Here is a 14083-nt window from a genome sequence, read left to right as displayed (position 1 = left end):
TGAACCTAAGTCATGCAACTTCCTGGTCGCCTGTTACTGATAGCTTTTCCTTTAGTTTCTTTGTCCCTTCCAACTCTAAGAAATGTGCTCTGCACCAATTTTTGGTGGCTTATAGGTGCTGTCAAACTCGCCTTTGTGAGGAGGTACTGCTAGAGCGTTCCTAGAAGTGGTACTGTTAAGCTTTCCAGGTAAGGGGAGCTAATTATTTTTGTATGAATTTATTTTATAAAAATATATGCATATGAATGTTGAACTGGTGTGCTCTTGTGAAACTGTTTTATGACTTTTATTGTATTGGGTGTTATAACTGAAACTGTGAAATTGTGCATGTTGTGATGTGATGAATTTAATCTGTTTTGAATGAGTTTGTTGGCTGAAATTGATCTTGTTGGAAGGTCTGGAGTAAGGGTTCTGTAATAGCATGTATATGGGTATTAAATAGATGTACAGATACTGTTTGAGGTTGTTGTGAGAGGAAGTGAAAATATTAAAATTAGGCATTTTCAGATTTAGAGCATAAGAGAACATAGTAGATAATTTAAATAAATTAATTATTAATTGTTGAGAGCCTTTCTTTGTTGGTAGGATAGAGGAACCTTAAAAACCTGAGTTGGCACATCCCTGATCATAGAGCAGCCCTGGCCTGATCTAGTCAGTTGTGACTAGTCATATGTGCTGGCGTCGAAGGCGAGTTTGATGCGTTCAGACATTTGGGTCCTCTCCGGTGACCAATTGGGGTAAAGAAAGATCTCTACTAGGATGAAAATAAAATAAAACAAGTTGATTGTAGATGCATAAAGTTATCATCTGTTAATTTCTAGTCAATTATAATTTTAGGAAATCAGTCACTGTGTGTTTGGAATTTAAAGTATATATATATATATATATATATATATATATATATATATATATATATATATATATATATATTAGTTTAATGGTGCGTTGGTATTTCTAAACAATAACTCCAATATCCATTTTGCACTTTATGATTTACAGGGTGGACATTTAGTTATGATTAATTTAGAATCCAGAGTAGCCTTGATTGCAGCAAAACAGGTGCTTGAAAAGAGAGTTTGATATGCTTATAATATAATATAAATATGTATATTTACAAGATACTATACGTATCATATATATATATATATATATATATATAAAAGTAAGGATAGTTGTTTCTTATATTAAAACGTGAGTGTTAATCAATAATTATATTACTTGTAGGTATGTATAAATTGATGCATTTTATGACTTGTTATGGGTTAGTTGGAGCTGTTTGGTTCTTGGTATTGATTAACTTAGATTCAATTGTGGAGATTTTATTTTTATAATTTGTGAGTGGTGAGTAATGTATATTGTTGAGATTGTGTATAAGATTACAAAGTGATGAAAGTATGATCCAAGTTGTAAATCAAGTTCCATCTGTGTAGGATCTCTTGGTGAGATCCTTAGTGTTTTAGAATGAAAGTAGGAGCTCAAGACCCGGAACAGGCTAACCTCGTGAGTGTGGCAGGATAGGAAACCCAAGTTTCATAAGTCACCATGAGTGCAGGACCCGCCATAGCTCGACTATCATTCTAAAGTCCGGACGAGTCTAAGTTTAGAAGATAACATGCTAGGATGTATGCCTTAAATTGCTTTGATTTAAGTTAACTCTTGTAAGTTATGTGCTTGATATGATGCATGCTTTTATATAATTAATTAGCTCACCCTTGCTTGTTTGTGTGCTTGTTGTATGTGTTTTCTTTTGCAATGATCATCAACTTGGATGTGAGTAGAGGAAGATGAGGTTTCTTTGGAGGCAACATTGGAGAGAAATGAAAATGATGCTGCAGCTTAGACTCACTAGGAATTCTTAGTTCTCTTATGTCATTTTGAAGAACCTTGTTAGGTTTTAAATTTCAAATTCTGGACATATTTTGGAATACTCTAGTGCTTGAAGTTTTAATTTCTTAGTCAATTCTGGAAGACTATAATCCTATAATACTTTAAGTACATCTCTTAACTGCTTTCTAATATTATAAATTGGTGAGGTCTTTGCATATATACTATATATTTGGGATGTCACAAATAATATTGAAAAAGAAAGAGTAGTAAAGTAGTGTTTTTTTTAATTCATTTACTACATTATAATTCTTTTAATTTTGATAATTATTTTTAATTTTTTACTCTTTATAAACATTTTTACAATGAAATATAACATTAACAATTATCATTTTAAATTATTTTAATAAGTAGGGGGATTTTAGTAATCTTTAATTTCTATCAATTAAATAAATTTTTTAAATCTATCACATCAATCAAATCCTACCTTAATTCTCACAAACTTGACCTCCAAATCAACTCTCAATTACCTCTAAATTCACTTAAATAAACGACAAAAAAATTATCCTCAAATTCTCTCCAAAATCATCTCCTCAATCTTCCTCAAATGAACACAACATTAACGTTATGAGAAAAAAAATCATTCAAGCAGCATTAACGTTATAAAAAAAATCATTCAAATATTAACGAGCCTTGAAGTGACATATTGAACATGCAAATTTCACACAATTTAAATAACAATGATCAAAAAATACTTTGTTTTCTGGCCTTTAATTTTTCGTATAGTTTCTATTCGTTAGAACTCTAATTTATATATTTCAAAAAAAAAGTTAAAAATAATAAATTAGTCAATAGATATTTTAAATTTATTCTTATTGCATTTAAAATTAAAGTTTGAGTGATATTTTGATATCATATATACTTATATTCTCAAATTACACACAAATAAAAATTTTATATTTATTAAATTTATTTCAAATATTTATTAATTTTCTAATAAAAAACCTTGATTAATTAAAGATATTTTATAAAATAGGGATAGAAAATTATATGATTGTAATACTTACTAATAAATATCATTGTTATTCCAAAGTTTGAATTATGTAATTTATGAAATGCAGATAAACTCTTTCACTTGCCCCAAACGTTGAGTGATATTTTGATATCATAAATACTTATATTCTCGAATTACACTAAAATAAAAACTTTATATTATTTATTTCAAATATTTATTAATTTTTTAATGAAAAAATCTTCAATTAATTAATCATATTTCAAAAAATAGAAATAGACATGATTATAATATCTACTAATAAATATCAGAACTACTTCCAATGTTTGGATTACGTAATTTATGATATGCAGATAAACTCTTTCACTTCCCCATCAAATCATTCATAGATTCTCCCTCAAATCATTAATAAATGGTATAAGAATTGGAAAGTCACTTGAACCTATCTTGTGTATATATATAGCTGTGACTTTTACATTATGTTCCCAAAGAGGTTGTAATCCATAGTAGGTATATGGACTCTGTTCAGAGTTTCAATCTTAATGGGGAGCAAATTACGACCCATGTCACCAAGAAGAAGAGAACAATCCTTGAGGTTCTGGAATCTTTTTTGTTTTCCTCAGAGTCGGAGCAAAAGGTTATTGGGATCGATATTGAGTGTCATCTGTCAAAGGATGTAGATAAAACCAAATGCGTCACATTGCATCTTTGTGATGGACATTCATGTCTTATTATCCAGCTTCTACATATGAAGTCCATTCCCATGTCTCTGCTTAATTTTCTTCGTCTTCCGAATTATACTTTCGTGGGTGTTGGCATTAAAGATGATTTGCATAAATTGGAGGTTGAGTATGGGATCAGATGCAAAAATGCAGTGGATTTAGGGCCTTTGGCTGCTTCTGTCATGAAGATGCCTCGTTTGAGTGGTTGTGGCATCGATGAACTAACCCGTGTGGTTAATAATCTTGATCTTCGAAAACATAGACCTTTAAGTGCGGTCTTTAAGGATTGGGGTGAATATGAACTAGGCAAAAAGCTTGCCAAACTAGCTACTGTTAATGTTTACTCTTATTATAAAGTTGGTAGGAAATTGCTTGAACCTTACACTTCGTAATGTTTCTGCCTTTAATTTATTTTAAGAAGAAAGTTTAATGAATAGCTCATAAGTTTATATTTCTTTGTATAAATATATATATATATATATATATATATATATATATATATATATATATAATGTTTACATTTTTGAATATGGAAATTCACCAATTGTGTTAAAAGAAATATTTAAAATTATTTTATATTTGCATTGACATACAAATAATATTTACATTGATATAAAAATAACATTAAAAAAATATTTACATTGATACACATGTAATAGGAAATAAGTATACTTTGGAAGTTAAGAAAATGGAATGAAAAGAAGTGGGAATGGAGTATGAGTTGAAAGAGATAATGGTTTAAATGGAAAAGCTATGGGCACTATACGAATGACACATCTCACTAAGGGTGTGTTTTTTTTAGTGTATTTGGGGGAGATGATTTGAATGGATTTGAGGGTAATTTTGTAGTTGTTATTTTGAGTGACTTTGTGGTTAATTGAGAGTGGATTTGAAAGTAAAGTTTGTGAGAATTAGTGTAGGATTTTGATTGATGTGATAGATTTTTAAAATTAGTTTAATTGGTAGAAATTAAAGATTACCAAAATGCCCCTAGTTTAAAAGTAATATAAAAAGTTATTTTTTAATGTTATATTTAATTGTAAAAATGTTTATAAAGAGAAAAAAATTATGAATAATTTATAAAATTATTGTTTAAAAATTATAAAAGTTATAATTTAGTAAAATGAATTTATTTTAATGTAGTATTAGGTTGTAATAATTAAATCTAGTGATATGAAACATACAACCAGTTAATGCGTCAAAATTATTAACTCTGTGCGCTGCAAAACCACGTTGCAAAAGCATGTCTCTGGACAGTCCAAAGTCTTGACTTGGGAAGCCACACTATTGATAGAACAATGCAACTGGAATGGAGTACGAAAATAATGCATGTTTTTTTTTAAATGGTCGTGGCATTATAGTTAAAGCACAGGGACATTTATGACTTTTCATCCCAAATCAGCGCCAATCTTTGGAGAGCCTCAAAAAGCGGAAATCCTCGCAAATCAGTCCTATGAAGTGCTTATCTATCATCGCAAATCAGTCCCACCGAACACAATTTACTTTGCAAATCCATCTTTTCAAATTCACTTCTACAGTAAATCACCTCAAACGAACAGAGGCTAAATAAGGAAAGGAAGGACACTTGGTACAGGAGGGTGGAAAGGATGACTTTTGAATGGTTAAAGATCTTATAAAAAGTTGCATAGACTTAGACACAATATTATGGGCTATAAAGGCATTATTATTTGTCTAATATTTTGCATGTAGTATGCTAAATAGACTAACTAAGGAATAAATAAAATCACACAACTCTTCACATGTGACGAGGGTTATTGAATTCACTAAGCTTTTGATGTGAAACGCTTTGGTACTCGACGTTTTATATCATTTTACATGACGTTGAACGTGGGACGTTATACGCTGTTAAAATATGATTTATATTTTTATAATAGTTTTTTTAAAAAAATTTAAATAATAATAACTAAAATAAAAGTAATAATAACAAAAATAAAAATAAAGTTTACAATAACATTTAATATATTTAAATATATTAAATTATATTAAAATATTAAATTAAATTAAATAATTATTAAAATTTAAACAAAAACAAAATTTTAAAAGAATTTGTTAAAGAAATCCGTTACCTTATGCTACGAATATCGATAAATAATTGTTTCTAAAAGGTCTATATTTAAATTTTAATAATTATTTAATTTAATTTAATATTTTAATATAATTTAAATATTTAAATATATTAAATATTTTATTTAATATAATTTTATTTTTATTTTAATTATTTTATTTTTATATTTTAATATAACTATTCTTAAAATATAAATCATATTTTAATCATTATTAAAATATAAAATTATATTAAATAATATTTGAATTTTAAATTAAATTAAATTATTATTAAGTGGTGTAGAATGCTTTTAATAATAAAAAAGAGAAGAAGATGAAGAGGTATTTATTAAAGTTAAAAATAAAACTTTTGAAAAAGTTGAAAGTGTAGAATGAGATGTTAAAAAATTAAAAATTGAATTTTTGGAGGTGAGGATGAGATGTTAGAGGTGTGGGATGAAATAGCCATGTGACCAAATAGGTTTCGATTCGGGATTTTCTTCTTGCACCACCATTTTTTCTTCCTGCACCTTCCAAAATTAAATTAAAATACCAACCTTACCACTTTGTCAAGGTCAAAATCCTAAACATCTCCCCTTTTCAGTTTTCTCGCTTACACTACATCTTTCCCTCTCAATAACGTGTTCATGCACCTCCATTCTTCTATATGAGTTCTTGCACCTCCCTACAACATCTGTGTGTGAGTGGTTGCACCTTCCTTCACATTCCGTAGTTCTTCCACTTCCCTCCCCTTTGCATTCCCATGCATCTTCCCGCACCTCCATCTCTTACATCTCTATACATTTCCTTCAATCTTGATTTTCACTGTACCTTTATATGAATATGGTGATGCATGAAAAGGGTTAAGGAAGAATTAGAGGGCTTAGAATGGTAAAAAAATTTGTGCATGTGGATATTCGCAGATAAAACACGTGACAGAGAGTTAATACTCGTGGATATTTATTATTTGTGGGTTGCGGGTAGCAGGTATTTTAATATTGCTATAAATGGATCGAGTGCGAGTATTATACTATTCGTACCCGCGGATATCCGCTACCCACAAAAAAATAAAAATAAAAATATAATTTATATTTTATTAAGTTAAATTTAACTAAAATTAACATTAATTTGTATTTCATAAGGTTAAATTTAACTAAAATTAAATTCAATTTTATTTTATATTTAATTTAATTTATATTATATTTTATATATTTTATTTTAATAATTTATAAAAATATTTTTTTAAATATTTGTGGGTATCCTCGGGTATTTACGAATATTTGAGAGTTTTAAAATATCTGCGAGTATTTTTAAGCGGGTATCCGTGCGGTTAGTGGATCAGATAACAGTAAGGCTGAGTATAGTATACTAAACTGTTCTAAACTATAGTTAACTATATTTTTAATGAACTAATAAAATTGAACTATTTAATATAATATTTAAATTGTATTGTTTAAAAGTTCAATTTTTTTAAAAACTGAACTATATTAGTTAACTAATAACTGAATTGAATTTTGTATTGAAAGATTAAGTATGCTATCAGCTACATAAATAATTGTTTTCCATACTTATTGGTTGTTATGCATTTTATAAACTTACGGTAAGTATTGAAAGGTTATGAACTTAAATAATTATTTACAATATTAATAATATTAATAAAGATCAAGACACAATAATTCAGATTTATAGGCTAATTTACTTAACAAATTCAGTTGTGATTAAATTCAAATGTTAAAAGTTCACTGTGCTTCATATTAATTTTTTTATAATCTTAATTATTCACCAATTAAGAAAGTGAATAAATTACACAAATAAAGTAGATATTCTTCTTCAAATACTATTTATTTTATTATTTTAAGTATAAAACAATATCTTTAAATATACCATTTTATTATTTTAAATATAAAATAAATAGTATTTTAAATAATATCTTCAATTCCACAATTTAAAGTTTGTAATTATATATTTATCGCTTTTTGAAACTCACATTAAGCTTATGTTTGAATGTAAAGTTTAGTTTAGATATATGTTTTAGTTACTGCATGATTGAATGGATAGTATAATTTAGTTATTAGTTAATTGATATAAGTTTAGTTTTTTAAAATTGAACTATAAAACAATACAGTTTGGATATTATATTAACTAGTTCAGTTTTTTTTTAGTTTATTATAGTATAATTAATTATTTAATTAATTATAATTTAGTATAACTTAGTTAATTTTACTCAATCCTAGATAAAGAATGATTTTTTTTTTCGGATCAAATTGTGAATAGGTATTTTCTATATCGACCTGACCTGTTACTATATTAAGAGAAGAGGGCATGAAGGTTAAGAATACAACTCCCTGCAATTCTCCGAAAGATAACCTTTCAGATTGACTATTTCAAAAGATGTTTTTAAATTTTAAAAATATTTTTATATTTAAAATTAGATGTTTCAAAAGGTATTTGTAGATTCGGAAATGTCTTTTGAAACATCTATTCCAAAAAATATAAAAAAAAAACATTTTAGACTGGGAGTTCCAAAAAATATTTCAAGATATAGAAATACCTTTCAGAACACTAAATCTGGATGTTTCTTTTATAATTCAGATTGGATGTTTCATAATATATTTCTGGATTCAAAAAAATGTCTTCAAAAGCCTCAATTTGAAATATAAAAAATTAACCTGATTTGGTATTTTAGAAGGCATTTTCGAATAGGAAAATACCTACCAAAACATCCAAATGTCTCTTTTTTTATACTTTTTAGATCGAGTGTTCAAAAAAGTATTTCAGAATAATTATAAAAATATTGTTCTGATTGATGTTCCAGAAGACATTTTAGTCACTAACCTAAAAGGAGGTGTAATGACAATCAAGATCAAAGAAGGTATAGAGAGACATAGGAGATGAAGGTGTAGGAAAAGGTGGAAGATAAAGGTGTAGAATGATGGAGGGGACCAAGGTAAAATGAAAAGGAGAGATATATAAGGTTTTGACTTTGACTTAGGGCTAAAGTTGGTAATTTTAATAGGGTGCAAGAAGAAAAATGGGGGTATAGGAAGAAAAGTCCTTGGATTCAAGTTAATTAGGCTCAAATGATTTTGTCTTTCATATCTCTTTTTTCCTTTGATTTTGTTTCAAATTAACTTCTTATTTTTCTTAAGTAAACAAAAAAATACATGTCCTTTAGAAATATTCCTCCGCTACAAACGACCGAGATGTACTAAGTCTTTTTACATAAATGACAAGATGTTTCCTTCTAATTCGAGTACTTTCTAGGTTAGAAGTGCGAGATGCCTACAATAACACTCTGACACTTAATTAATGTATTTGTATAAACAATCAATAAACACAATATTAAATACGTAAATATTATTTCATAAACCATACTATTTATAATATTATCATGAACATTTATCATGAACTATTTATAAGTAACATTTTTTAGTATTACTTGACTTGTTTACTTAATCCTTGATTAATTGTATTAATTTTATCATGATTACTAATGCCGAGATGTTATTTCTCATTTATTCTTTTATAGTCTATTTCATTTGTTTTGCACTTAATGTAACCTTCAAACTAAAAAACTTGTGATTAAGAATTTTATCGACATGAGTTACAAAAGTTATGATTAAAATTTTATTTTAATCTTTTAAGTTCACAGACAAATAAATTTTCTTCTAAAATTGTTAAATTGCGTTATGAAAGAGGAAGAGATGTTGAATAAATATTTAAAATTTAAAATGGAAAATAAAATACTGTATAAGTTTATATATATTTTTAAAAGTAAACAATTACTCTATTTTTTTTTTCAATCCTTTGATATTTTAAAGCGAACATGTACCTTTTTTATTTATCTTTTGGAACGATTTCTTCTTTGGAAACTTCAAGCGACCGATAGATAATAAATATGATATAATTAATCTTGGAACTAAGCAAAGATAAGATGATGCATTTAATCTAGAATTTATTTCCCTCCTTAGGCCGTTGTATTTCACGATGGTGTTTGGTTAAGTCCCTTGAGCTTCCTGCACCAAACTCGATGCATGAGATTGTTCTAGCGTGTTACAACGGTGAACGCATTCTGTATCTCTATATATAGCCCTCACCTTTGTTTTGTCATTGAAGCCAGGTTAGTCTTTAGCTAATCGCACTCCGTTTCAATGAATTCCGAGGATGAAATCGATGTGAATGGAAAGCGGTATACAACTTATTTATTAAGAAATAAAGAGGGTATAGACAATGTTTTGAAATTTATGTTTTATGACTGTGTATCCAGGTTTGTCGGTTTGGATATAGGACAAAGTAACACATTATATCCTTGGGGTGAATTTACATTATATCTTTGTGATGAATTTACATGTATTATTATTCCTTTACTGCAACTGAATTCGATTCCCGAATCGCTGATGAATTTTCTTTGTCTGCCGGACCATACTTTTGTTGGCGTTGGCATTGAGGGAAAGATGGGATTGTTGGAGACGCAGTTTGGGATTAGATGCAGAAATGTCGTGGAATTAGGGCCATGGGCTGCTGATGTATTGGGCATGCCTCATTTGGGAACATGTGGTATTGATAAACTCGCTCTTGAAGTTGTTGGGTTTGATCTTGGAAGATGGAGACGTCGGAGTCGGTTGTATGAGGATTCTTATGGTGATTTACTTCTTCCAACTGTCAATGTTTGTTGTTGCTACCAGATTGGGAGGAAATTGTTTGAGAAACCTGCTATTTCTTCGAAGATTAGGAGGAAATTGTTGGAGAAACCTGCTATATCTTCGAAGATTGAGAGGGAATTATTGGCGGAAAGAGTTGCTATTTCATCGAAGCGAGGAGAAGATTAGGAGGAAATTGTTGGAGAAACCTGCTATATCTTCGAAGATTGAGAGGGAATTATTGGCGGAAAGAGTTGCTATTTCATCGAAGCGAGGACGTGTGATTCGTAGGAAGAATTGGCTTGTGTGGTTTGGATTTTGTAAGTCAAGATTTGCAGTGTTTGTAATGATTTTTCTAGTGTTCGTAGGATGTATTATGAACTTTGATGGGTTTAGAAAATCAAAATTGTGAAAGAAGAAAAGAAGGGCGGTGGAATAGATAAATTCTTGGTAGGAGAAGTGTTTTTCTTTGTTTTGTTTGAGGTTTTGTGTAATCTGTCCTTCTTAGTTTTTATCCAATCTTATTTATCTGAAAACACCTTACTAGAATAATCTTCGTTGAAAACATTTTATTGCACTATACTTCAGAGAAACCGAAGGATAAGAAAATAAGGGAACAGAGAGGAGTGCAATTGTATATTCTTATTATTGACATTAAAAATGTACATTGCTTTGACTTAACAATCATCATATATATATATATATATATATATTTATTTATATATATATATGTGAAGAGAAGAGGGAAAAAGTTAACGAGTTCTAAACAATATTCTAAGTAAAACAATAACCATAAAACTATTTAAGCATATCAAAAAAGTATATTATAAAACTTTTGTAATTTACTTTGTGGAACCATTCTACGGAGTTTAAATTGTTTTTTTAGAGTGTTATTGTATTTCTTTTTAGGATTTATGCCAACAGGAGATAAGTATTTTAACCTGGAGTTTTTTTGTGTACTTTTGAGTAGCTTATAAAATGTATGTGTTCATGTTGTTTGTGCACAAAATAGTCTAGTCTAAGTTTTTACAAATTGATTTCTGTTTCTCAAAGAAAAAGCTTATTGTTAAAGGTTTCTCATGAGCCAAAAGTCGCCGTTGTCATATCTTGACTTGAAATTATTTCATATTTCAAAATCCATCGAAAATTCGGATAATAAACCGAAAGACAAAAGGGTTTATTGATATTGAAAATGACCAAAACAATGGCACGACCACTGTTTATATAAGAATAAAAGAAGACTATAGAACAAGATAAAAAAATATATCTTTTAAGTAATGTTGTCTAAAACAAGATAAAAAAAATATGATTATAAAGATTGCAATAGAAGAAACCTATTAGACCGTTTAATCCAACCTAGACAACAAAATTATTTAAACATAACTCCAACAAATGTTGGAGGTAACTTGGATTGTCTAATGAGGAAGGTTAGGTGAGTCTCGTAATGATTAAATTGTGGATTTAATGTTTCAAGTCTTTATTTTTGTCCAGAATTTCAAATAGTTTCTTTTTTGGCGTCTCAATGGGTCCTCATTTTATTTAATTTGATGCAAATAAATCTTTTCCGTCAATTTTATTAAATGGTGTTAATGAGTGTGTGACGTGGCCTGGTGACTCTGCATTTTATTTTATTTAATTTGATGCAAATAAATTCTTTCCGTCAATTTCATCAAACTACGTTAATGAGTGTGTGACGTGGTCTGGTGACACTGCATTTTTAATACACGTGTCAATAAAAACATGTGTAAATGCAATTTTTTAAATTTAAAATTAAAGAATTAAGTAAATATATTATAATTTTTGTTGAAATTAATTAAAGAAAGGGCAAAGATAGAAAATGATATTGTTCTTTTTGCTGAAACATGCCTTCAAGTGGGAAATCAAAATTAAATTGGGAGAATTTTGTATTTTAGGGCTCGTGTCTCATAGCTGGAAAAGAGTGGATGCGCGAGTGTTTTAAGAATCAGAAAGACGTTGTTGTTTGAGTGGATGCTCGAATATTGGTAAGTGAATTCCTCTCCTAAATTTTGAACCTCCATTGAAGAATCTACATCTTGTAAATCATTGTTTCCAGCTTGCTGAGTAAACTCACGTAATTCCAAACAACTTTTGAAGACACTCTTTCTCTTCATACAAGATACAGCCCCTTTTGAATCAGTTTGCAAAAGATGATTTTCTTAGATTTTGAATCACTAAGATTTCCTCAGTGCAACAATTAATTTCCCCCTGTCTTTGAGCTTCCAACAAGAGCCCGGAAGTATCATCACCTACCTTAGTGTCATAACTACTAGAAGCATCCAGCAGACTAACATAATCAGCAGTCCAAGCATTTTCATCAGATATGATAGTGCCTAAAACAGATTTCTCATATAACGTAAAACAAATATAGCAACTCTTATATGATAGTGCTTTCTCATATAAAGTAATGTTTATCTTCATCAAATATTTTTGTTACTGATAGATTTGTGCTATCACGTTTGTTACCGAATATTTATTAACATACATGTTAATATGTATATATATTTTTAAAATTACAAGTTTGCATGAAAGTACTTGACCCTATACTATAGAGAATTTGCCTGATAATTATATATATCAAAGGAAGCAGTTGAAGGAATGAAGAGAAAGGAACTGAGAGAAACAACGTCATATATATATATATATATATATATATATATATATATATATATATATATATATATATCATATGAATATCAAGGTATATTGAATTCGATCCTGTTAGTAAAGCGGATCTAAGCTTTGGAATTGAACTTTAGAAATTGAAAAGATCCTCAAGCTTGCATATCAGAGTTTGCATAAGTACATTAGCTTTGATTTGTACATAGCTGACAGGAAAAGCATAAGCCTAGGGAGTTCAATAATACTTTTTTCTGCATAACACTAAAGACCGTTGTGTGGATCTTCCAGCTGATTCATACGTACTGATATGGTAGGAGAGAAGTACTGAGGAGTATTAACAGTTTGCAAGAAGTACTGATTAAAAATGCAAGAAGTACTGATTAAAAAATCGCATTCACACACATTTTTATTGACACATGTATTAAAAATGCAGTCTCACCAGGCCACGTCACACACTCATTAATGTCGTTTGATGAAATTGACGAAAATAATTTATTTGCATCAAATTAACAAAAATAAGGACCCGAGTCCCCAAAAAATAAAGGGACCTATTTAAAATTCTGAACGAAAATAGGGACCTATTGAGACATTAAACCTTAAATTGTGATATTTAAAGTATTACTTTAAGTCTAAAGAGTTGCACTCTAAATATTAATTATAATTTTTAACTTAGTAACAACTTAAAAATTTTGTAAAAACATAATGTAAATTATAATTACAAGTAAGAAAAACACAATGTAAGTTATAAATGTATATTGGGTTTTTAAATATTGTTACATTCTATGTTTCGGTTTTAAAATCTATTTTCTTAATTTTGGTCTAATTATCTAGTTGTTTTAGTTTAAAAAATATTTTATTTCTTTTAAACAAAATTTTGAATATTAATTGTTTTACCTTAAGAAGAAGCTTAATAAGTTATTTGTAAATCTGGAAGCTAGAAGACCATAAGCCAACAATTATCGAATTTACTAGTTGAATTCTTCCCATCATACTAAACAACTTCATTTTTCAACAAACAAGTTTATTATGAAACTTATCAACCAAAAGTTGAACAAAAATCGCGCCTTAGGAACCCCCACAAAAATTGACACACCTAAATACGTAAGAAGAAGAGATCCTTGATTACAGGAGAGAAGCCTCTTGAGATGTCTAACAAATGAAGCATAAACATCAGCGGTGTA

The 14083-nt window shown here is 28.7% G+C and overlaps 2 protein-coding genes across 2 annotated transcripts; both read left to right on the top strand.

The window, feature by feature from the left end:
• The first annotated feature begins 3350 nt into the window (after positions 1-3350).
• On the top strand, positions 3351-3950 carry LOC124837078 (3'-5' exonuclease-like). Its single transcript, XM_047312362.2, has one exon. The coding sequence runs from the start codon at positions 3351-3353 to the stop codon at positions 3948-3950; it is 600 nt and encodes a 199-aa protein (XP_047168318.2).
• Positions 3951-9560: 5610 nt separating this feature from the next.
• On the top strand, positions 9561-10451 carry LOC124821514 (uncharacterized). The gene has a single exon (XM_047293403.2). It carries the CDS (start codon positions 9774-9776, stop codon positions 10449-10451), a length of 678 nt encoding a protein of 225 aa, XP_047149359.2. The 5' UTR covers positions 9561-9773.
• Positions 10452-14083: the final 3632 nt, after the last annotated feature.

This window comes from Vigna umbellata, chromosome 8, assembly GCF_029865625.1.
Source record: "Vigna umbellata cultivar VRB3 chromosome 8, Vumbellata_1.0, whole genome shotgun sequence".
Taxonomy (NCBI): Eukaryota; Viridiplantae; Streptophyta; class Magnoliopsida; order Fabales; family Fabaceae; genus Vigna; species Vigna umbellata.
The sequence above is the reverse complement of the archived record's forward strand: the minus strand, read 5'-3'. Positions and strand labels throughout refer to the sequence as shown.